The 26542-nt window shown below is 44.4% G+C and overlaps 1 protein-coding gene and 1 long non-coding RNA gene across 7 annotated transcripts in view; one reads left to right on the top strand and one right to left on the bottom strand.

Annotated features, from left to right (window-relative positions):
• Positions 1 to 25003, top strand: part of LOC110536394 (kremen protein 1) — a 110343-nt gene extending 85340 nt beyond the window's left edge. For 4 of the 6 annotated variants that reach the window (XM_036936353.2, XM_090191170.1, XM_090191172.1 and 1 more), the window contains 8 exons: positions 2362 to 2486; positions 9481 to 9634; positions 11743 to 11852; positions 12634 to 12729; positions 12919 to 13045; positions 21088 to 21297; positions 21895 to 21979; positions 22248 to 23418. In XM_036936353.2, coding sequence (XP_036792248.1) covers positions 2362 to 2486; positions 9481 to 9634; positions 11743 to 11852; positions 12634 to 12729; positions 12919 to 13045; positions 21088 to 21297; positions 21895 to 21979; positions 22248 to 22407 — 1067 coding nt within the window. In that variant the 3' untranslated portion in view covers positions 22408 to 23418. Of the gene's footprint in view, positions 1 to 2361; positions 2487 to 9480; positions 9635 to 11742; positions 11853 to 12633; positions 12730 to 12918; positions 13046 to 21087; positions 21298 to 21894; positions 21980 to 22247 lie in introns of all 6 variants that reach the window. The other 2 variants (XM_036936354.2, XM_090191171.1) reach the window with 2 other exon arrangements.
• LOC149979877 (uncharacterized) overlaps positions 1 to 26542 on the bottom strand; it is a 357657-nt gene that overhangs the window by 213517 nt on the left and 117598 nt on the right. The gene's annotated exons all lie outside the window — the stretch shown is intronic.

Raw genomic sequence — 26542 nt, 5'->3', positions numbered from 1 at the left:
GTTTTAGGTCTTAACATCCAGCATGCACCAGTGAACGTGTGCTAACAAGATGTCTTCAAGCATCTGTTCTAGAACTCTCTGAACTCTCTAGAACTCTGTGTGTCAGAGAGTTTGATGTCATTCTCTCTCTAACATGTTACTGTAGAGATGTATTAAACCCTCACATTATTACTGCATGTGAACACTACATTCAAGGTTATATGTTTGATTGTATTATTTCGATGGAAAGTTATCAAGGTTTACACAAGTCTCATTCAGCAGTCAGGTGTTTGTGGTTAAGGAGGCTAAGCTAATGCAGATATTGTTGTAGAATTTGCTTGGTTAGCACCTCGGGTTGTTTTTAAACTGTCATATCAATGGGTTGTCTCTTAAACTAGGGCTGACAGTCAGATAGAGCTGCCTGTTCTCTCTCTCTCTGTCTGTATGTCTCTCTTTCTCTTTCTCTGTCTCTCTCTCTCTCTCTTTCTGTCTCTGTCTCTGTCTGTCTGTCTGTCTGTCTGTCTGTCTGTCTGTCTGTCTGTCTGTCTGTCTCTCTCTCTCTCCCTCTATCTGTCTCTCTCCTTTCACTGTCTCCCAATCTGCCCCCCTCTCTCTGCCCCCCCCCCCTCTCTCTATAATAGGCTTTGCTCTGGCCTACAGGTGGATGACACAATTCCTTTTTGAGACAATAGCTTTGGGTTAGAAATGAGTTTGATATTGTATAGGTTCTCTCTAATATATTTCAGAACATAGAAATTAAACTAAAGTATTACAATTTGAACCATAATAAAACAAAGCATTCTGTAGCCTATTGGATGTTTTAGTCCAGTCTTGAGGGTAGTTGTTTTTCCTCAAATATGGGTTCATTCTTCACACAGTTTTCAGTGCTTAATTACAGCGCAGTATTTCTTACATACAAAGTGTTTAGAGAGCAGACAGTTGCCTTTTTTACTTACAACCCAACGCCCTTCAAGACAGTGGCAGCTTCTCTTGTCAGCTCGGGCCATGTCGTCAGAATTGGACTTTTGTAGTTCATCCATATTGTATCACTTTACTAGGTGTCCATTCTGACGCTGTGTATCACTTTACTAGGTGTCCATTCTGATGCTGTGTATCACTTTACTAGGTGTCCATTCTGACGCTGTGTATCACTTTACTAGGTGTCCATTCTGACGCTGTGTATCACTTTACTAGGTGTCCATTCTGACGCTGTGTATCACTTTACTAGGTGTCCATTCTGAGGCTGTGTATCACTTTACTAGGTGTCCATTCTGAGGCTGTGTATCACTTTACTAGGTGTCCATTCTGAGGCTGTGTATCACTTTACTAGGTGTCCATTCTGACGCTGTGTATCACTTTACTAGGTGTCCATTCTGACGCTGTGTATCACTTTACTAGGTGTCCATTCTGATGCTGTGTATCACTTTACTAGGTGTCCATTCTGATGCTGTGTGTATCACTTTACTAGGTGTCCATTCTGATGCTGTGTGTATCACTTTACTAGGTGTCCATTCTGATGCTGTGTGTATCACTTTACTAGGTGTCCATTCTGACACTGTGTGTATCACCTTACTAGGTGTCCATTCTGACACTGTGTATCACTTTACTAGGTGTCCATTCTGATGCTGTGTGTATCACCTTACTAGGTGTCCATTCTGATGCTGTGTGTATCACTTTACTAGGTGTCCATTCTGACACTGTGTGTATCACCTTACTAGGTGTCCATTCTGACACTGTGTATCACTTTACTAGGTGTCCATTCTGACACTGTGTGTATCACCTTACTAGGTGTCCATTCTGACACTGTGTATCACTTTACTAGGTGTCCATTCTGACACTGTGTGTATCACTTTACTAGGTGTCCATTCTGATGCTGTGTGTATCACCTTTAGCTCTCATTTGACCTCAGCCTCAGGAGACCTCCTCCGCTCTGTCATGTAGAGTTTTACCCACTATCTCAGCTAGATATCTCAGCTAGATCTAAACTAGCTTGCCCAGACAATGCACATACTCTAGATTCCAACACCCACTCACTGCAACTCAGTCCCCCTTCTACTCCTACTTCTCTCCCCCTCACCCCCATCCTTCTCCTCCTACTTCTCTCACCCTCATCCTTCTCACCCCCTCTCATCCTTCTCCTCCTCCCCCTCTCCCCCTCACCCCCATCCTCCTAAATCTCAAACAGAGGCCAGAGAATTCCAGTGTGATGATGTTAATTTCGTGCTGGTGTGCGTGTATGCAGTGTATGATCTCTGTGAGACACAGACGCATCATGGGATTTGTAGTAAATGCCAAATGCAGCGTGTGATTGTTAGTTTAGAAACATATGTCATGCTGAACTACATAGTTTAAACCCCCTGCTCTCCTCTCTGTTTCCTGTAGTGCCTGGTAACCTGGGCTGTTTTAAGGACAGTGGTGACCCTCCCACCCTGACAGGGAGCAGTCAGACCTCTAACAAACTCACCGTCCAGAACTGCATCAGCTTCTGCCGTAAACAGAGATACATGGTAAGACAGACGACACTATGGAGATGGAGATGTATCGACCGTTCTGCCTCATGCACAAATTCATGTTGTTACTCCTATGAACAGAGAAAGTTAAATATTCAAAAAGACCCAAGCCGGTAATAATAACAACAACACAAGCCTATAGGTACACTTTCCTACTCTTCATTACTGCTGCACTGCTTGTTGTAGCGCTGAGTGGAAATAGGAAGAACGTGCATTTTATGGATTATAAAAGTGTTGACAGTGCTGAGTAAGAACTTAAACATGAAGTCACTCATAAAAACAGCATCTCTTTGCTGTATTCGTTGACAGTCTCTCTCTAGTCATGGTTTTAAACGTTATGAAATCTCACAGTATCAATTTTGCCATAGCTTCACCACTCGCGTCGCAAAATAAATTCAGAAATCTATATTATTCAATTATTTGTCGTGTCTTTGGCATCATTAAACTGAATACTGTTATTTTATCAATTCTCAAATCAATTCTCTGTAATTATTATTACGTGATTAAACTAATCATGTAAATGTAATTAACTAGGATGTCGGGGCACCAAGGAAAATCTTCAGATTACAAAGTTATAATTATCCTAATATAACTTAGAGGAATATTTTTATATCTGTTCAATTAGTTCTAATTAATGAATTATTCTTTACCTAGTCTTCACTATGAATCATCCATACATCAATTGTCTCAATCATTTATTTATTGACTAACTTGTAATGGGTGCATGCTGGTGGAAGGGAAGTCAGGCGCAGGAGAGTGAACTTGGTATTGACGGAGCAGTTTAATAAATGCTAAAAAACTCAGAAAACCAATATATACAAAAATAATATAGAAGGGTACAAAACCCATCGCACACCAGAACATGACTTCCACAAAACATACAACAAACAATCACAGACAAAGACATGAGGGGAAACAGAGGGTTAAATACACAACATGTCCTCCACCGGAACCCAGCATCTCTCCTCCGGACCATACCCCTCCCAGTCCACGAGGTACTGAAGGCCCCTCGCCCGACGTCTCGAATCCAGTATGGAACAAACAGAGTACACCGGGGCCCCCTCAATGTCCAGGGGGCGGAGGAACCTCCCGCACCTCAGACTCCTGGAGCGGGTCAGCCACCACCGGCCTGAGGAGAGACACATGGAACAAGGAGTTAATGTGGTAATAATCGGGGGAAGCTGTAACCTGTAACAAAGCTCGTTCACTCTCCTCAGGACTTTAAAGGGCCCCACAAATCGCGGACCCAGCTTCCAACAGGGCAGGTGGAGGGTCGAGAGCCTGACCCGGTCCCCCGGTGCGATCACTGGAGCCTCACTGCGGTGACGGTCTGCGCTGGCTTTCTCGTGCAGCACGGCGCGCTGAAGGTGGACATGGGCGGCGTCCCATGTTTCCTCCGCGCTCCGGAACCAGTCGTCCACCGCAGGAGCCTGGGTCTGACTCTGATGCCAAGGAGCCAGAACCGGCTGATACCCCAGTACACACTGGAAAGGAGAGAGTTAGTGGAGGAGTGGCGGAGCGAGTTCTGGGCCATCTCTGCCCAGAGCACAAACATTGCCCACTCCCCCGGCCAGTCCCGGCAAAAAGACCTCAGAAACCTACCCACATCCTGGTCTCCACCTGCCCGTTACTCTCAGGGTGAAAACCTGAGGTAAGGCTGATCGAGACCCACAGACGTTCCATGAACGCCCTCCAGACCCCCGACGTGAACTGGGGACCTCGATCAGACACTATATCCTCTAGCCCCCTCAAGCCAATGTCTCCACGCCTTCAAGGCCTTAATGACAGCCAACAGCTCCCGGTCCCCCACATCTAAGTTTCGCTCCGCTTCTTCGAGAAGAAGGCACAGGGGCGGCACTTCGGTGGAGTACCCGAACGGTGAGAGAGCACAGCTCCTATCCCAGCCTTGGACGCATGCACCTCCACTATGAACGCCAAAGAGGGATCCGGATGGGCCAACATGGGAGCCGAGGTAAACAGAGCCTTCAGGTGACCAAAAGCCCTGTCCACCTCAGCTGACCACTGCAAGCACACCAGGCCCCCCTTTAGCAGTGAGGTAATGGGAGCTGCTACCTGACCAAAACCCTGTATAAACCTCCGGTAGTAGTTGGCAAACCCTAGAAACCGCTGCACCTCCTTTACCGTGGTGGGAGTCGGCCAATTACGCACGGCTGAAATGTGGTCACTCTCCATCTCAACCCCTGAGGTAGAAATGCGATACCCTAGGAAGGTGACAGACTGTTGAAAGAACAAGCACTTCTCAGCCATGACGTACAGATCATGCTCCAACAGACGACCAAGCACCCTGCGCACCAGGGACACATGCTAGGCGCGTGTAGCAGAGTATTTCAAAATATCATCAATTTACACCACACACCCTGCCTGTGCAGGTCCATGAAAATATTGTCTACAAAGGCTTGGAAGACTGATGGCGCATTCATCAACCTGTACGAAATGACGAGGTACTCATAGTGCCCTGAGGTGGTACTAAAAGCCGTCTTCCACTCGTCTCCCTCTCGGATACGTACCAGGTTGTAAGCGCTCCTGAGATCTAGTTTAGTGAAGAAACGCGCCCCGTGCATTGACTCTATCGCTGTGACTATGAGTGGTAGCGGGTAACTATACCTCACAGTGATCTGATTAAGACCCCGATAGTCACGGGCGCTTTACGTCCTCCACTTTACCTCCCTCCTTCTTCTTCACAAAAAAGAAACTTGAGGAGGCAGGTAAAGTGGAGGACCGAATGTATCCCTGACGCAGGGATTTGGAGACATACAGTGCCTTGCGAAAGTATTCGGCCCCCTTGAACTTTGCGACCTTTTGCCACATTTCAGGCTTCAAACATAAAGATATAAAACTGTATTTTCTTGTGAAGAATCAACAACAAGTGGGACACAATCATGAAGTGGAACGACATTTATTGGATATTTCAAACTTTTTTAACAAATCAAAAACTGAAAAAATTGGGCGTGCAAAATTATTCAGCCCCTTTACTTTCAGTGCAGCAAACTCTCTCCAGAAGTTCAGTGAGGATCTCTGAATGATCCAATGTTGACCTAAATGACTAATGATGATAAATACAATCCACCTGTGTGTAATCAAGTCTCCGTATAAATGCACCTGCACTGTGATAGTCTCAGAGGTCCGTTAAAAGCGCAGAGAGCATCATGAAGAACAAGGAACACACCAGGCAGGTCCGAGATACTGTTGTGTAGAAGTTTAAAGCCGGATTTGAATACAAAAAGATTTCCCAAGCCTTAAACATCCCAAGGAGCACTGTACAAGTGTTAATATTGAAATGGAAGGAGTATCAGAGCACTACAAATCTACCAAGACCTGGCCGTCCCTCTAAACTTTCAGCTCATACAAGGAGAAGACTGATCAGAGATGCAGCCAAGAGGCACATTATCACTCTGGATGAACTGCAGAGATCTACAGCTGAGGTGGGAGACTCTGTCCATAGGACAACAAATCTGGCCTTTATGGAAGAGTGGCAAGAAGAAAGCCATTTCTTAAAGATATCCATAAAAAGTGTTGTTTAAAGTTTGCCACAAGCCACCTGGGAGACACACCAAACGTGAAAGAAGGTGCTCTGGTCAGATGAAACCAAAATTGAACCATCCCCACTGTCAAACATGGTGGTGGCAGCATCATGGTTTGGGCCTGCTTTTCTTCAGCAGGGACAGGGAAGATGGTTAAAATTGATGGGAAGATGGATGGAGCCAAATACAGGACCATTCTGGAAGAATGGAAGATGGAGTCTGCAAAAGACCTGAGACTGGGACAGAGATTTGTCTTCCAACAAGACAATGATCCAAAACATAAAGCAAAATCTACAATGGAATGGTTCAAAAATAAACATATCCAGGTGTTAGAATGGCCAAGTCAAAGTCCAGACCTGAATCCAATCGAGAATCTGTGGAAAGAACTGAAAACTGCTGTTCACAAATGCTCTCCATCCAACCTCACTGAGCTCGAGCTGTTTTGCAAGGAGGAATGGGAAAAAATGTCAGTCTCTCGATGTGCAAAACTGATAGAGACATACCCCAAGCGACTTACAGCTGTAATCGCAGCAAAAGGTGGCGCTACAAAGTATTAACTTAAGGGGGCTGAATAATTTTGCACGCCCAATTTTTCAGTTTTTGATTTGTTAAAAAAGTTTGAAATATCCAATAAATGTCATTCCACTTCATGATTGTGTCCCACTTGTTGTTGATTCTTCACAAAAAAATACAGGTTTATATCTTTATGTTTGAAGCCTGAAATGTGGCAAAAGGTCGCAAAGTTCAAGGGGGCCGAATACTTTCGCAAGGCACTGTATGTTTTTATAGCCTCCGTCTCCACCTGTGAGAGGGGATACACATGACTCCTGGGAAGTTCAGTGTCTACCAGGAGATCTATTGCACAATCGCCCCGTCGATGAGGTGGTATTTGAGTCGCCTTCTTTTTGGAGAAGGCGAGCGCCAAATCGGCATATTGAGGGAGAATGCGGACTGGACTGGACTTTCCACCGTAGTATCACCTACGGAAACCCCTAAACACCTACCTGAGACCTCTCGCGACCACCCCGTGAGAGCCCTCTACTGACCATGGTTACACTGGCCTTCTATTGTCTACTGACCATGGTTACACTGGCCTTCTATTGTCTACTGACCATGGTTACACTAAACAGTGACAGGTGTTTGTGTTGTGTGTGAACACATCCGGTTGGACCTGGGTCAGACCCGTCCTTCAGACGCCCTCTGCACTGATGAGCAGTGACAGTCAGTCCGTGTGTGTGTCTTGTGCGTGCATGTCTGTCTGTGTGTGTGTGTGTGTGTGTGTGTGTGTGTGCCTGTCTGTCTATGTGTGTGTGTCAGTCCCTCTCCACAGATGACACTGATGTGATGTGATGTAGTATGGTGTGTTGTGATGCAATGTCAACAGCCTGAGACCGCCACATCTATATGTCTAAACCAACTACACTAGTCAGTCAGTGAGTCAGTCAGACAGTCAGTGATTGAGAAGCCCCGAGCAAACATTTTCTGCTCGCTAACGCAAAATAATTCACGTTGGGTTTTCATCCGAAGTCGTTTCTCTTTTACCTGATAAATAGGTAATGATGAAGCAGTGATTCATGTCCCACAGCCTTTAGTTTTGGTTAGGTTGGCAGAGTTGGACACACACACACACACACACACGCACACACACACACACGCAGACACACACGCAGACACACACGCAGACACACACACACACACACACACACACACACACACACACACACACACACACACACACACACACACACACACACACACACACACACACACACACACATACATACACAGAGGATGCTGGCTATATAAATTCCAGTTTCATGAGAACATTTTCAGAATGAGGGAAAGTGATGCCGTACCTTCGTATGAATTCATTTATGGGAAGAAACATTATATAATGGTCCTCTTTTAACGGGAGACACTGGCTGTGTGTGTGTGTGTGTGTGTGTCTGCGTGTGTGTCTGCATGTGTGTCTGCGTGTGTGTCTGCGTGTGTGTCTGCGTGTGTGTCTGCGTGTGTGTCTGCGTGTGTGTCTGCGTGTGTGTCTGCGTGTGTGTCTGTGTGTGTGTGTGTGTGTGTGTGTCTGCGTGTGTGTCTGCGTGTGTGTCTGCATGTGTGTCTGCGTGTGTGTCTGCGTGTGTGTCTGCGTGTGTGTCTGCGTGTGTGTCTGTGTGTGTGTGTCTGTGTGTGTGTCTGCGTGTGTGTCTGCGTGTGTGTCTGCGTGTGTGTCTGCGTGTGTGTCTGCGTGTGTGTCTGCGTGTGTGTCTGTGTGTGTGTCTGCGTGTGTGTCTGCGTGTGTGTCTGCGTGTGTGTCTGCGTGTGTGTCTGCGTACACTCTTTGCTGAGCATGACTAGGTTCCATCTGAATTCTGGAAGGAAGTTCAACATGCTTAAAGAGTTTTGACTGTCATCCAAATCCACCCTATTCCCTTTATAGCATACTACTTTTGTCCAGGGCCCTAGGAGAGGAGGGCGCATAGGGAGCAGAGTGCCATTTGGAACCCACCCTGTAATTCTTTCTCTTATTCTAATGCAGCCCAGCGCAGCACGGCTTTAGGAAATGTTTGCTGTGTTTGACTAAGAGATGAAGGTTAAACGGTCTGTTGGCAATGCTATTTCATGCTATTTAGCCCTCTGATGTTTAGATGGTACTCAAAGAGTCACCTTGCATCCCAGATAACACTCCATTCCCTATGTAATGCACTGCCTTGGACCGATAGGGCTCTGGTCAAAAGTAGTGCACTACCCATAGGGCTCTGGTCAAAAGTAGTGCACTACTACCCATAGGGCTCTGGTCAAAAGTAGTGCACTACCCATAGGGCTCTGGTTAAAAGTAGTGCACTACTACCCATAAGGCTCTGGTCAAAAGTAGTGCACTACCCATAGGACTCTGGTCAAAAGTAGTGCACTATATAGGAAATAGATTGGGTGCCTTCTGGGACATATCCAAAGTGAGTGACTGTTTCTGTTTGTCTCGAAGCGCTGAACTAAACCAGCCCACATTATTATCATCAAATGCCTGATGGCTTTAGACACTAAAATACATTTCTGTACAGAAAAGCAATCCTTATTGGGGGGGTCGGGGGGGTTGTGGAGTTATTCTGCAAGCCTATTAACATTAGATGGTACTATAACTGTGATCATGTGCCATATCTGTCTTGCCCCGGATGATCTGCTATCCAGGCTTTATAGACTAATTGGATTCACGTTACATTTCTGTTGGCACTAGTATCACTCCATAAGTGTTGGTCTATGGAGGTTCAGGCTCTAAAATCTGGTTCCTCTTAAGTTTTTTTTTCTTTTTTTTTTTCTCTCTCATCCTCTCTCTCTCATCATTTGTCAAGGGGAAGGCCTGAGCCTCTTGTGAAGCGTTACACAAGTGCTAAACAAATAAAGTTAGATTTGAAATTCTAATCTGTTGATTGATTTGCATTTCTCTCTCTGTTCCAAAGCTTGCCGGGATGGAGTCGGGTTATGCCTGTTTCTGTGGCAACGACCTGGACCTGCGTCGCCATGGCCAGGCGCCCAGCATGGAATGCAACCACGTGTGTTTCGGTGACCACACCCAGCCTTGTGGGGGAGATGGATGGGTCATCGTCTTCGACAGTGAGTAGGACATCATTTGCTTCTGTCTGTGTACATGTTTAATAGTGAGTAGGTCATCATTTGCTTCGGTCTGTGTACATGTTTAATAGTGAGTAGGTCATCATTTGCTTCGGTCTGTGTACATGTTTGACAGTGAGTAGGTCATCATTTGCTTCAGTCTGTGTACATGTTTGACAGTGAGTAGGTCATCATTTGCTTCGGTCTGTGTACATGTTTAATAGTGAGTAGGTCATCATTTGCTTCGGTCTGTGTACATGTTTGACAGTGAGTAGGTCATCATTTGCTTCAGTCTGTGTACATGTTTGACAGTGAGTAGGTCATTTTCCCTGGTCTGGTCCTCTAGACATGATCTAAACCAACTATAACTTCCCACCGGTGCTTCTATGGTGCTTAAAATAGTTACATGGTGCTTCACCTAATGTGTACAAAGTGGAGCATTTTCTGGTGCATGGAGAAATTAAACTGTATTATCAAAAGATGACATTCCAGTAAACTGACACGTCAATACTCCACACACCGTTGAATAGATGATCTCAGAACCAACGGTGAAAAGAAATCAGATAATCCAACATGGAGGGATCGCGCCACCACTCTCAAAACGTACTTATTAGAACGGTCATGTGAAGAGAATGTTATCTCTCTCCCTTTGTTGTCAAAAACAGTTTGCTGAATTTGGCTGAACAATACATGCTACATTTCTGTTTAATAACAAGCATCCATCCGGTTTATGGCAAACAACTGCTAGATAATGGGAGACAGCTGGGAGGCTGCTGAACATGGTTACAATAACGATCAAATGTGTCTTGCACAATCCAGTCTCATCTTTCCACTATGTGTTGAAAACTCTTCATTCCACTCTAAATCATTTTTAAAATTGAACCTTTATTTTACTAGGCAAGTCAGTTAAGAACAAATTCTTATTTTCAATGGCGGCCTAGGAACAGTGGGTTAACTGACTGTTCAGGGGCAGAATGACAGATTTTTACCTTGTCAGCTCAGCTCAGGAAGTCCAATACTCTAACCACTAGGCTACATACCGCCCCACTAGGCTCACTCACTAGGCTAACCACTAGGCTAAATACCGCCCCACTAGGCTAACTCACTAGGCTACCTGCCACCCCATCATTGAGAGAGTCTGTTGTATGTGGTTTCTATAATAACTCTGACAACATATGAGTCTCTGGGGTGAGTTGTACGACAGGGTTTAGTTTACATATGAGTCACTAGGGGGAGTTGTACGACAGGGTTTAGTTTACATATGAGTCACTAGGGGGAGTTGTACGACAGGGTTTAGTTTACATATGAGTCACTAGGGGGAGTTGTACGACAGGGTTTAGTTTACATATGAGTCACTAGGGGGAGTTGTACGACAGGGTTTAGTTTACATATGAGTCACTAGGGTGAGTTGTACGACAGGGTTTAGTTTACATATGAGTCACTAGGGGGAGTTGTACGACAGGGTTTAGTTTACATATGAGTCACTAGGGGGAGTTGTACGACAGGGTTTAGTTTACATATGAGTCACTAGGGTGAGTTGTACGACAGGGTTTAGTTTACATATGAGTCACTAGGGGGAGTTGTACGACAGGGTTTAGTTTACATATGAGTCACTAGGGTGAGTTGTACGACAGGGTTTAGTTTACATATGAGTCACTAGGGTGAGTTGTACGACAGGGTTTAGTTTACATATGAGTCACTAGGGTGAGTTGTACGACAGGGTTTAGTTTACATATGAGTCACTAGGGTGAGTTGTACGACAGGGTTTAGTTTACATATGAGTCACTAGGGTGAGTTGTACGACAGGGTTTAGTTTACATATGAGTCACTAGGGTGAGTTGTACGACAGGGTTTAGTTTACATATGAGTCACTAGGGTGAGTTGTACGACAGGGATTAGTTTAGTTGAGTAGGATCCCCATTAGCTACTGCACATGCAGCAGCTACTCTACCTGGGGTCCACATAAAACATCAAATACACAACAGAACAGCTATAGGCTATAACAACATAAACAAACACACCTGTCTGAAAGACTTACAAACTTTGCACAATGCAAACGTCAATAATGAAACCGTTATTAATTCAACTGTTTTCCGACTGTTTAACTCCAGCTCGAGTGGGGGCCTGCGGGGGTAACTACTCTGCACCCTCTGGGGTGGTCTACTCCCCTGACTTCCCTGATAAGTACGGGGCCGGAAGGGTTTGTTACTGGACTGTCCAGGTACGTCTTGGATCTTTACTCATTTACTGTTACGGCCCTCCTACCTCCTCCCTCCTATCTCCTCTCTCCTATCTCCTCCTATCTCCTCCCTCCTCCCTCCTATCTCCTCCCTCCTATCTCCTCCCTCCTATCTCCTCCCTCCTATCTCCTCCCTCCTATCTCCTCCCTCCTATCTCCTACCTCCTCTCTCCTACCTCCTCTCTCCTACCTATACCTCTCCCACCTCCTCTCTCCTACCTCCTCTCCTACCTCCCCTCTCTTACCTCCTCTCTCCTACCTCCTCTCTCCTACCTATACCTCTCCCACCTCCTCTCTCCTACCTCCTCTCCTACCTCCCCTCTCTTACCACCTCTCTCCTACCTCCTCTCTCCTACCTATACCTCTCCTACCTCCTCTCTCCTATCTCCTCTCTCCTACCTCTACCTCTCCCACCTCCTCTCTCCTACCTCCTCTCCTACCTCCCCTCTCTTACCTCCTCTCTCCTACCTCCTCTCTCCTACCTATACCTCTCCTACCTCCTCTCTCCTACCTCCTCTCTCCTACATCCTCTCTCATACATCCTCTCTCCTACCTCTACCTCTCCTACCTATAACTCTCCTACCTCCTCTCTCCTACCCAATATCCCAGTCCTTTAGTTTGCTGTTTTGCTTTGAATGCTGCGTTCGTTTTTTTTTCTTCAGTTTCTTGTCTATTGTAAATTATCTTTGAGTTTCAGACAAGCTATATATAACTCTGTATTAATAATATATATGGTTTCTATATGTCTAATTATTATTATTAGGTCCCCGGAGCCTCCGTGATCCTGTTTAACTTCACCTTCTTTGACATCTCGGACCAGACAGACATGGTTGAACTGCTGGACGGCTACACCAACCAGGTTACATGTTATTACCCTCCTTTTTATTATCTCCAAAAGTATTTATTTATCTCCATTAGTCATTGTATTTATGTATTTGTGCTGTGAAGTACGTTGTATTGCTTCCTTGTATGACATGTGCTATACGTTACAGAATAAAGTTTGATTGGTTGATTGATTGGCTGGTTGGTTGGTTGATTGATTGATCAGGTGGTGGCGAGGTTTGACGGTCGTACCCCTCCCCGGGAGCTGGTCAACGTCACTGGAGACTATGTTATCCTCTACTTCTACTCAGACCGAACCAACCAGGCACAGGGCTTCGCTGTCACGTATCAAGGTGGGTTCTCTCTTTCTCTCTCACACACACACACAGACAGACAGACAGACAGACAGACAGACAGACAGACAGACAGACAGACAGACAGACAGACAGACAGACAGACAGACAGACACACACACACACACACACACACACACACACACACACACACACACACACACACACACACACACACACACACACACACACACACACACACACACACACACACACACACACACACACACACAGACCAAACCAACCAGACACAGGGTTTGCTGTCCCATATCAAGGTAAGAGACATGTAGACGTGCTGTAGCAGGGGACTTTTACTAGTAAAATCAACAGGGCGACGTTCTGTTCAAACTCCCTGTCAGATTAGATTGAAGGTATTGTTCTCAAATCTGGTCATTAACATGATATCACCCACACAGCGGTTGTTTGGAGGTTGTTGTGGAGGTTGTTTGGAGGTTGTTGTGGAGGTTGTTTGGAGGTTGTTTGGAGGTTGTTGTGGAGGTTGTTGTGGAGGTTGTTGTGGAGGTTGTTTGGAGGTTGTTTGGAGGTTGTCGTGGAGGTTGTTTGGAGGTTGTTGTGGAGGTTGTTGTGGAGGTATGTTGTGGAGGTTGTTTGGAGGTTGTTGTGGAGGTTGTTGTGGAGGTTGTTTGGAGGTTGTTTGGAGGTTGTTGTGGAGGTTGTTGTGGAGGTATGTTGTGGAGGTTGTTTGGAGGTTGTTGTGGAGGTTGTTGTGGAGGTTGTTTGGAGGTTGTTTGGAGGTTGTTGTGGAGGTTGTTGTGGAGGTTGTTGTGGAGGTTGTTGTGGAGGTTGTTGTGGAGGTTGTTTGGAGGTTGTTTGGAGGTTGTTGTGGAGGTTGTTGTGGAGGTTGTTGTGGAGGTTGTTGTGGAGGTTGTTGTGGAGGTTGTTTGGAGGTTGTTTGGAGGTTGTTTGGAGGTTGTTGTGGAGGTTGTTTGGAGGTTGTTTGGAGGTTGTCTAAACAATTGTAACAAGTTGTTAAAAAAAAGTATGTTTTTATAGTAGCTAGGATAGCAGAGGAGATAATCATTTCCAGACCTCTCTCTCTGAACGATTTCAGTCCCAGCAGCACACTGACTGGACCACATAAAGACACACACAGAGAACCACATGAAGAAATTAATTTCTCTCCGGTAGTTATAATGTGAACAGGTGCAGGCTGACATCCTGGTATCCTGGGTACCATGGCAGGGTTTTGCATAGCAACCACGCCACCCGCCCGAATGCCCGCACACCACACACACACACACACACACACACACACACACACACAGCGAGAGGTAGAGGGAGGAGGACAGGCACCTTTTCTCTTCTCACTAGCCTCACAGCAGCAGGTGATATTGGTGTTGCATATTTAAATGTTTTGTTTTTTCTAGGAACACGAACTAATTCGCTGGGTGCATGTGGTTGCATTGCAAGCATTGCTTATATCTAGACATGCTGTTATTGTGCATTCATTAATGATGCTGGTATATCCATGTATTTTATTAACACATTATCTTTATTCTCCTCTCAATCTCAGCCCACGTTTTTATCACACTTTATCATAATAGAATCAAAGTATTTACGGATAAATAGAAATTCTCTGTTTAGACCAAACTGTTGTAAACATCCACTATTGTTTCAGGTCCATTACTTTAAGGAAAGCAGCTCTCAGCACTACTCTCTCTGAGTTAGTTGATATGGTTGACATTATAGCGAAGAGCCTAGAGGGCTATAAATCACATACACAACCACCCACACACACACAACCACCCACACACAGACACACAACCACCCACACACAACCACCCACACACAACCACCCACAAACACAACCACCCATACACAACCACCCACCCACACGCAACCACCCATACACACACAACCACCCATACACAACCAACCACATACAACCACCCACATACAACCACCCACACACAACCACCCATACACACAACCACCTATACACACAACCACCCAAACACAACCACCCACACACACAACCACCCACACACACACACAACCACCCACACACACAACCACCCACACACAACCACACACACATACACTTAACCACCCACACACAACCACCCACACACAACCACCTACACACAACCACCCACACACAACCACCAACATACACAACCACCCACACAACCACCCACACACACACACACACACACACACAACCACCCACACACAACCACCAGCACACACAACCACCCACACACAACCACCCATACACAACCACCCACACACACAACCACCCACACAGATAACCACCCACACACACAACCACCCACACACAACCACCCACACACAACCACCCACACACATAACCACCCACACACACAACCACCCACACACAACCACCCACACATAACCACCCATACAGAGAGAGAGTGAGAGCTACAGAGAGAGAGAGAGAGAGATACAGAGAGAGAGAGAGCTACAGAGAGAGATACACAATCCCCATACTTTAACGATGACAGCTTCTCCATCCTGAAGGGGGAGATCAACCATTTCCGGACCCAGGGACATGTACTAGTCTGTGGTGACCTAAATGCCAGAACTGGACAAGAACCTAACACCCTCAGCACACAGGGGGACAAACACCTGCCTGGAGGTGACAGTATTCCCTCCCAAATATGCCCTCTTAGACGCAACTATGACAACATAACCAACAAAAACGGGTCACAACTCCTGCAGCTCTGTCATGCGCTGGGTCCGTACACAGTCAAAGGTAGACTTTGAGGAGACTCCTATGGTAGGTACACCTACAGCTGATTCCTTGGCAGTAGTACTGTAGATTACTTTATCACTGACCTCAGCCCAGAGTATCTCAGAGCGTTCACAGTCAGCCCACTAATACCCCTATCAGGTCACAGAAAAAACACAGTCTATCTGAACAGAGCAATACTCAATCACGAGACATCAAAGCCAAAAGAACTGCACAATATTAAGAAATGCTATAGATGGAAGGAAAGTAGTGCAGAAACCTACCAAAAAACAATGAGACAACAATGAATTCAATCCCTTTCAGACAACTTCCTGGACAAAACATTTCACTGTAATAGTGAAGGTGCAAACGTGTCAGTAGAAAGCCTAAACAGTATATTTGATTTCCGCTTCCCTATCAAATCTTTTTTTTCAAGCAGACAACCGAAGAAAATGAACAACAATGAGAAATGGTTTGATGAAGAATGCAAAAACCTAAGAAAGAAATTGAGAAACCTGTCCAAACAAAAGCATAGAGACCCGGAAAACCTGAGTCTACGCCTTCACTATGGTGAATCACTAAAACAATACAGAAATACACTACGGAAAAAGAAGGAACAGCACGTCAGCAATCAGCTCAATGTAATTGAAGAATCCATAGAATCGAATCACTTTTGGGAAAATTAGAACACACTTAACAAACAACAACACGGAGAGTTATCTATCCAAAACGGAGATGTGTGGATAACCCACTTCTCTAATCTTTTTAGCTCTATAACAAAGAATAAACTGTAAAAACATATACACGATCAATTACAAATCTTAGAATCAACTATTAAAGACTACCAGAACCCACTGGATTCTCCAATTACATTGAATGAACTACAGCACAAAATACAAACCCTCTAACCCAAAAAGGCCTGTGATGTTGATGGTATCCTTCATAAAATGATAAAATACACAGACGCATTTTTATTGGCTATACTTAAACTCTTTAACATCCTCCTCAGCTCTGTCATCTACCCCAATATTTGGAACCAAGGACTGATCACCCCAATCCACAAAAGTGGAGAGACATTTGACTCCAATAACTACCGTGGGATATGCGTCAACAGCAACCTTGGTGAAAATCCTCTGCATTATCATTAACAGCAGACTTGTACATTTCCACAGTGAAACAATGTACTGAGCAAATGTCAAATTGTCTTTTTACCAAATGACCATACAACAGACCATGTATTCACCCTGCACACCCTAATTGACAAATAAACAAACCAAAACAAAACAAAGGCAAAGTATGTTCATGCTTTGTTGACTTAAAAATGGAATGAGGACCGCTATACAAATTGATGGTAAGTGGTGTTGGGGAAAAAACATACAACATTATAAAATCCATGTATACAAACTACAAGAGTGCAGTTAAAATTGGCAAAAAAAACACATTTCTTTCCACAGGACCGTGGGGTGAGACAGGGATGCTGCTTAAGCCCTGCCCTCTTGAACATATATATCAACGAATTGGCGAGGGCACTAGAACAGTCTGCAGCACTCGGCCTCACTCTATTAGAATCTGAAGTCAAATGTCTACCGTTTGCTGATGATCTGTCCCTATACCAAGGAGGGCCCACAGCAGCACCTAGATATTCTTCATGATGATCTGTCCCTATACCAAGGAGGGCCTACAGCAGCATCTAGATATTCTTCATGATGATCTGTCCCTATACCAAGGAGGGCCTACAGCAGCACCTAGATATTCTTCATGATGATCTGTCCCTATACCAAGGAGGGCCTACAGCAGCACCTAGATATTCTTCATGATGATCTGTCCCTATACCAAGGAGGGCCTACAGCAGCACCTAGATATTCTTCATGATGATCTGTCCCTATACCAAGGAGGGCCCACAGCAGCACCTAGATATTCTTCATGATGATCTGTCCCTATACCAAGGAGGGCCTACAGCAGCACCTAGATATTCTTCATGATGATCTGTCCCTATACCAAGGAGGGCCTACAGCAGCACCTAGATATTCTTCATGATGATCTGTCCCTATACCAAGGAGGGCCTACAGCAGCACCTAGATATTCTTCATGATGATCTGTCCCTATACCAAGGAGGGCCTACAGCAGCACCTAGATATTCTTCATGATGATCTGTCCCTATACCAAGGAGGGCCTACAGCAGCACCTAGATATTCTTCATGATGATCTGTCCCTATACCAAGGAGTGCCTACAGCAGCACCTAGATATTCTTCATGATGATCTGTCCCTATACCATGGAGGGCCTACAGCAGCACCTAGATATTCTTCATGATGATCTGTCCCTATACCAAGGAGGGCCTACAGCAGCACCTAGATATTCTTCATGATGATCTGTCCCTATACCAAGGAGGGCCTACAGCAGCACCTAGATATTCTTCATGATGATCTGTCCCTATACCAAGGAGGGCCCACAGCAGCACCTAGATATTCTTCATGATGATCTGTCCCTATACCAAGGAGGGCCCACAGCAGCACCTAGATATTCTTCATGATGATCTGTCCCTATACCAAGGAGGGCCTACAGCAGCACCTAGATATTCTTCATGATGATCTGTCCCTATACCAAGGAGGGCCTACAGCAGCACCTAGATATTCTTCATGATGATCTGTCCCTATACCAAGGAGGGCCTACAGCAGCACCTAGATATTCTTCATGATGATCTGTCCCTATACCAAGGAGGGCCTACAGCAGCACCTAGATATTCTTCATGATGATCTGTCCCTATACCAAGGAGGGCCTACAGCAGCACCTAGATATTCTTCATGATGATCTGTCCCTATACCAAGGAGTGCCTACAGCAGCACCTAGATATTCTTCATGATGATCTGTCCCTATACCATGGAGGGCCTACAGCAGCACCTAGATATTCTTCATGATGATCTGTCCCTATACCAAGGAGGGCCTACAGCAGCACCTAGATATTCTTCATGATGATCTGTCCCTATACCAAGGAGGGCCTACAGCAGCACCTAGATATTCTTCATGATGATCTGTCCCTATACCAAGGAGGGCCCACAGCAGCACCTAGATATTCTTCATGATGATCTGTCCCTATACCAAGGAGGGCCCACAGCAGCACCTAGATATTCTTCATGATGATCTGTCCCTATACCAAGGAGGGCCTACAGCAGCACCTAGATATTCTTCATGATGATCTGTCCCTATACCAAGGAGGGCCTACAGCAGCACCTAGATATTCTTCATGATGATCTGTCCCTATACCAAGGAGGGCCTACAGCAGCACCTAGATATTCTTCATGATGATCTGTCCCTATACCAAGGAGGGCCTACAGCAGCACCTAGATATTCTTCATGATGATCTGTCCCTATACCAAGGAGGGCCTACAGCAGCACCTAGATATTCTTCATGGTGATCTGTCCCTATACCCTGGAGTGCCTACAGCAGCACCTAGATATTCTTCATGATGATCTGTCCCTATACCAAGGAGGGCCTACAGCAGCACCTAGATATTATTCATGAGGATCTGTCCCTATACCAAGGAGGGCCTACAGCAGCACCTAGATATTCTTCATGATGATCTGTCCCTATACCAAGGAGGGCCTACAGCAGCACCTAGATATTCTTCATGATGATCTGTCCCTATACCAAGGAGGGCCTACAGCAGCACCTAGATATTCTTCATGATGATCTGTCCCTATACCAAGGAGGGCCTACAGCAGCACCTAGATATTCTTCATGATGATCTGTCCCTATACCAAGGAGGGCCTACAGCAGCACCTAGATATTCTTCATGATGATCTGTCCCTATACCAAGGAGGGCCTACAGCAGCACCTAGATATTATTCATGATGATCTGTCCCTATACCAAGGAGGGCCTACAGCAGCACCTAGATATTCTGCACAGATTTTGTCAGACCTGGACCCTGACAGTAAATCTCATGAAGACAAAAAATAATGTTTTTCTAAAAAAGGTCCAGTTGACAGAATTCTGTAAAAATATCCCCAGTGTACAACGTAAAACACCACATAATGCATGCAGAGTAGAATTAGGCCGTTTCCCGCTAATGATCAAATTCCAGAAAAGAGATGTTAGATTCTACAACCACCTAAAAGGAAGGGAATCCCAAACCTTCCATAACAAAGCCTTGACATATTGGAAAGAATTATCCAAAAAATAGAGCAAACTAGAATGCTATTTGGCCCTAAACTGAGAGTACACAGTGGCAGAATAACTGACCACTGTGACTGACCCCAACAGTAATGAAAGCTTTGACTATGTACAGATTCAGTGAGCATAGCCTTGCTATTGAGAAAATTCTCCAAAGGCAGACCAAGCTCTCAAGAGAAGACAGGCTAAGTGCACACTGCCCTCAAAATGAGGTGGAAACTGAGCTGCACTTCCTAACTTCCTGCCAAATGTATGACCGTATTAGAGACACATATTTCCCTCAGATTACACAGATCCACAAATAATTCAAAAATGAACCAAATTTTGATAAACTACCATATGTATTGGGTGAAATACAACAGTGTACCATCACAGCAGCAATATTTGTGACCTGTTGCCACAAGAAAAGTGAAGAACAAACACCATTGTAAATACAACCCACATTTATTTATTTTCCCTTTTGTACTTTAACTATTTGCACATCACATCATTACAACACTGTTTATAGACATAATATGACATTTGACATGTCTTTATTATTTTGGAACTTTTGTGAGTGTTTACTGTTCACTTTTTATTGTTTACTTCCCAATTATTTGTCCACTTCACTTACTTGTGTAATGTAAACATATGTTTCCCATGCCAATAAAGCCCCTCGAATTGAATTGAAAGAGAGAGAGATACAGAGAGATAGAAACAGAGAGCGATATAGAAAGAGAGAGACTCCCCTTGAGGCTAAGATGGGTGGATGTAAATTCCAAACAGTGTGTTACCACATCCATAGGGTGCTGAGCGGTGCTATGGTAATTTCCCCCTCAGTTGAGGAGGATAAACACTCTCAGTCTGAGGAATGAAGCAGTGGCAGCGCAGCATTCTGTTGTGTGGAGACAACTCAGACTATTTGTTTACTTCTGGTAAAGATTCAGTCAGGTCACCAGTCATGGTAGAGATAAGGAATGAGATTAACTTCAGGCATGTTTTGTCATCTCATAAGGACTCAATATTTTCCTGATTTAGACATCCCATGTCTTGACTTTTAGTATTTTTATGAGATGATGAAAACCAATTGTTCCTGGTTTGGGGACAAACGCAGCAGCAGCCACAGGTAGACACATGGACACATTCTGATGTGTGTTGTTGTTATTATTGTTGTTTCAGCTCTGAGAGGGTCCAGGCCTATGGATGAAGAAGAGGAGGAGGAGGAAGAGGACACCAGTACGGTGGAGCCTCAGCTGGGAGGAGTAACGGAGAAAACTAATGGTCGCTCCTCACAAATCCTCTACGTGATAACATCCAGTCCTGGTAAACCAGACCACAACATGCCAGGTCAGTGGGTCGGACCCAACGGTACCAACGGATACACCTCTAGTATGTAGACATCATCATCTTTCTCCATCCTTCCCTTCGTCTCTCTCTCACCATGCCTTTCTCTCTGATAGGGGTTTGTACTATTTCTACTAAGGAGGCTTCTGTCACAGGGCTGTACATTTACAAAGGGCATAGGTAATGCCAACTAAATCCTTAGAGATTTAACAGAAGGCTTTCTCCTATAGGGTTCCTTTTTATAGCTGCCTGGTCTCACTATGTTTTCATGACATGTGCATGGATGTATTTAACACGTTATTGTTCACCATGCACATCATGTGTTATGAAGAAGGTGTGAGACCTGGGCCAAGTACTGTCAGATATATAACGCTGATGTAATAACATGTGTACTAATATTTTGCCCTCAGAATATGTTCTGATAAAGGTGTTTGGGATGACATGTGTGTTGCCAGTACAAGCATTATAGTACTGTACAAACTCATATGGTCTAGATCTGCCAAACTATTTTTGTTTTATAGCCCCCTTGTTTATCTTTCTGATCTGAGGGTCTAGAAAATGCCTCCAGATTCTCTAGTAGTGCTAACTGGTATGTATTCCTCTGAAGTGTCTGAGGTAAATTCTATGTTTGTGTGTTGTCAGAGTGGACCATCTACACTCTGGCTGCTCTCCTGACTCTGACAGTGATTGTCATGGTGACCAAACTACTGCTTCATGTCACAGTCAAGTAAGTATCACATTTCCTGTTGTTCACTGTAACTTATGAACAATAAAGTTGTCAAGTGGTATTGTACTAAAGCCTCAGAGTGTAACAGAAGTATAGTTGATGCCAAGTGATGTCTTTTTAAGGTTGCAAGAGCCACAAGCTAATGGAATGTATAACCTAATGTTACTATTCTCTGTGCGATGTCTCTGTGTCTCTCTTTCTCTCCTTCGCCCTCCTTCCCTCCCATTACTTTTTCCCTCTCTCCTCCTCTCCCCCTCTTCTCTTCCAGATCTCCCAACATCCCGACCATCAGTGGTTCAGAGAGCTGCAGCGGTCAGAGTTCTGGGTCTGAGCCCTGGATCATCCTTTACCAGCCCTCCACCATCTCTCTTTTCAAGAAAAAGCTAAAGAACCACCACGGAGACCTCAGCCCTCTGGTGGGCAACTAGGGAACTGCAGTCTGGTATACTACCGCCATTACTACTGAACCCTGTACCAGGGCCTACCGTACCAGAGCTAGCAACAGAGCTGGCCGCCCCAAACCAATGAGACTCCATGGGGCACTGAGCTACAAAGCTAACATGCTAACTAATGACTGATTCACTGACTCACTGAGAGACTACTACCAAAATGGTCCAGACACGGCTGTCTGTGTCTGCTGTGTACAGGAGAGGAGAGTAGATCAGCTCAAGGTGGACATTTTACTGCAGGGCACTCATATTCTTGGGGTTCTACTTCCATTGTCTCTCCATGGATGTCTGATAGATTATTGAAGTCCTCTTCTAAAGACAGGGGTTGGCTGGGGCCAAATCAGATTCCAGTTTCCACAGGACTCCTCCAGAATGCAGGTCTTCCATTGTAACTGTTTCCAAGTGGGGCACAAAATGACAGACTACGCATCTCTCCTCATTTAATAATCTGCGAACAACAAAGGGAGCCATGCATATTCCCTGTCAGTGACTGTGACTGGTGGCTCACATAGAAAAAGGGGGTTGAATCCTGATCATTATCAAGGGACGAGGACATCAACCCCGTCATATTACGGTACATGTAACTCTAACTCAGTTATGTAAGTACAATTAATACCACTATGGACAATCGGCAGTTATTGAACCACCACAGCCAGCTAAGTCTGAAAGGGACCCCCCTTTCCTCTCAGACAGCAACGAGTTACCTGTAATTATGGTGTGTTATGTAGGCCAGAGTTTGGTATAGAGAGAGAGAAGAGAGTGATGTACCTGCTCTATCTGGAGCGAGGAGAATAGATAGCATGAGTAAGTCCTGAAGAAAGAACGCATCTAAAAAAAGACACGAATACAGAGAAAAAACAACACTTGCTCACTTCCTCACTCTCTCTCTATGCCACACTGCCTCTGGAGGAAACCATGTCAGAAGTCTCTCCAATGACGGGATGGATGGAGGGGGAGAGGGAAGTAGGAAGGAAACAGAAGGAGAAGAAAGGTAGAAGAGGGTTGGGTGTAATTTAACAACTGCCCTTTTAAGGTCCCGAACAGTCATATGGATTCCCATGTAAAATAGCCTTTTGAGTGATTAAATATTAATATCACCCACAATATTTGTGGGGGATCGAAACGCTTGCGGATGGCTAACTACGAGGAAGTTTGAAACGCCTAACGCCTAAACGCAACTTGAATACAGTGAGCAGTGTTGCAGTAAAATCATCTCAAGATAATTTGGTGAAACACAAAACAACATTGACGTTGCATCAATGATGTAAATGTTTTGCACATCTCCCGTTTGGCATATCTCTTGTGATGCGATCCACAGCAGAACTGACGGATGTGTTGACATGACAACTATATCAGAGTTTTGAGCGTTCCATGCTGGCTGAAAACCTACCTAGCCAGTAACTAGCTAACACCAGACACAGATGACATAGTTATAGTTATCATAACATAGTTATCTTTTCCATAGATGAATAGGGTAGACTTTTAATTATATTTGCTGACACCCTACAGTCAAAGTTTGGCACCAGTAGAGTAGCTATCTAGCTATATAAACAACGCCCCTCCAAACACACTTTCTCCGATGTTGGTTACAAGGTGGTACTTATTTAAATTAGGTAAGGGAACGCTATGTTACCATTGGTGTATTAAAATGACTGAGTTAGGGTGATGTCACCCTTTCCCCTTAATAACCTCACCTCCTTAATCCAAGTGTTTGACATGGGGGGGGGGGGGGGGGGGAACCTTGGCCAGTGATCAGTAAAACCGTATGATCAAACTTCATCAATGTAGAAGCAACAGTCATTTTTCATACTTTGGTTCGGCACATGCATGATATGCATTATGCATAGCTCACAAGGCATCATTAGTGTGCATCATACTTAGATCTGGTTTCATCCACTTTTCATCCAATTTTATGAAAAGCATGATTTTGACCTTTAAAATAGTTTTTGAAATGCTCATAGGTTCTCTCTCTCTCTTGTCCACTCAGCTGTTGGTTCTGATCTGGTTTGGCTGGCTATTGACTGGCTATGTCCCAAATAGCCGATAGGGTTCTGGTCAGACGTAGTGTATTATATAGGGAGTAGGGTGACATTAGGAACACACACTGTGTTTAAGCCTTAAGTATCTTCTACAAGCCTGCTACTGTAGGCTTCTCTCACTCCCTCTCCTCTCCTCTCCTCTCCTCTCCTCTCCTCTCCTCTCCTCTCCTCTCCTCTCCCTCTCCTCTCCCTCTCCTCTCCTCTCCTCTCCTCTCCTCTCCTCTCCTCTCCTCTCCTCTCCTCTCCTCTCCTCTCCTCTCCTCTCCTCTCCTCTCCTCTCCTCTCCTCTCCCTCTCCTCTCCTCTCCTCTCCTCTCCTCTCCTCTCCTCTCCCCCTCCTCCCTGTGTTTCTGAGTCTACTGGTTGGGATCCTTGTCCACCCTATAACAGACTACGTCACCCTATGACAGACTGTCACCCTATAACAGACTGTCACTCTATACCAGACTATGTCACTGTATAACAGACTATGTCAATGAGAATTATAGTAGAATGGGGGAGACTTTGAAAATAAACGTTTGCTTAATTTTTCCCCCACTTTTATTTTCTATGTGGTCTTCTGTCCTCTTGGACGTTACTGAACATATTGTTCTCCTTACGTTGCCACTTGATTACAAGGAGGGGGTAAATCCTGTTGTATGTTGTGTAATTCAATGTGACATATGTCCTGCTCTTTCAAAGTGATGGTGAAATCCATCAGTCGTTTGTGTACTTACTCATGAACTGCAACTTAGCTGGAAGGCTGGAGGGTCCCCCTCCCCCCATATTCAGCAGCTTCAGATCCCCACATTCAGAGGGCTCAGCAGACCCAAACAACCTCACTCAACTCTCAGCTAAACCACAAATAATATGGGGTGGATGGATAAAAGCACCCATCGATAGTCCACTGTGTTAGCAGACAGCAGGTTAATGTCACTGTTTCAGATAGGTTAAACCATACCAATATGAGATATATGTTTATATATCAGGTTTTATGTGTATAATAATGTTAGTAATGTTAATAATGTTATAATGTTCTATTTCTATTGGTCGAGCACTTTTCAGGTTGTCTTTCCCACCAATCAGAAACACAGTCAGAGCTGATTCATCTGGTTCAAAACGTTCATGCACTTGTAGCTGTAAAAAGATGTTAATCTAAGTTTTTTTATTTTTATAATTGCTTTTAGATGCTTTACTAGTTGTACAATGATAGATAAATAGTATTTCATCCCGTTTGGCTCTTATCTCTTCTGGAAACCAAAATCATTTGAAACTTTACACAGTTCTGTTCTTCTGGAAACCAAAACCATTTGAAATGTTACACAAATCAAATCAAATGTTATTTGTCACAGACACATGGTTAGCAGATGTTAATGTGAGTGTAGCGAAATGCTTGTGCTTTTAGGTCTGACAGTGCAGTAATAGCTAAGAAATAATCGAACAATTCCCCAACAACCACGTAATACACAGTTTTGTTATTCTGGAAACCAAAACCATTTGAAACTTTACACAGTTTAACTCTTCTGGAAACCAAAACCATTTGAAACTTTACACAGTACTGTTGTTCTGGAAATCAAAACAATTTGAAACTTTACACAGTTCTGTTGTTCTGGAAACCAAAACCATTTGAAACTTTACACAGTTCCGTTGTTCTGGAAATCAAAACCATTTGAAACTTTACACAGTTCTGTTGTTCTGGAAATCAAAACCATTTGAAACTTTACACAGTTCTGTTGTTCTGGAAACCAAAACCATTTGAAACTTTACACAGTTCCGTTGTTCTGGAAATCAAAACCATTTGAAACTTTACACAGTTCTGTTGTTCTGGAAACCAAAACCATTTGAAACTTTACACAGTTCCGTTGTTCTGGAAATCAAAACCATTTGAAACTTTACACAGTTCCGTTGTTCTGGAAACCAAAAACATTTGAAACTTTACACAGTTCTGCACTTTTGGAAATCAAAACCATTTGAAACTTTACACAGTTCTGTTGTTCTGGAAACCAAAAACATTTGAAACTTTACACAGTTCTGCACTTTTGGAAATCAAAACCATTTGAAACTTTACACAGTTCTGTTGTTGTGGAAATCAAAACC

The sequence above is a fragment of the Oncorhynchus mykiss genome, chromosome 11 (assembly GCF_057628025.1).
Source record: "Oncorhynchus mykiss isolate SJ-2025 chromosome 11, ASM5762802v1, whole genome shotgun sequence".
In the NCBI taxonomy this organism is placed as follows: domain Eukaryota; kingdom Metazoa; phylum Chordata; class Actinopteri; order Salmoniformes; family Salmonidae; genus Oncorhynchus; species Oncorhynchus mykiss.
Note: the sequence above shows the minus strand (reverse complement) of the source record. Positions and strands in the feature narration are given on the sequence as shown.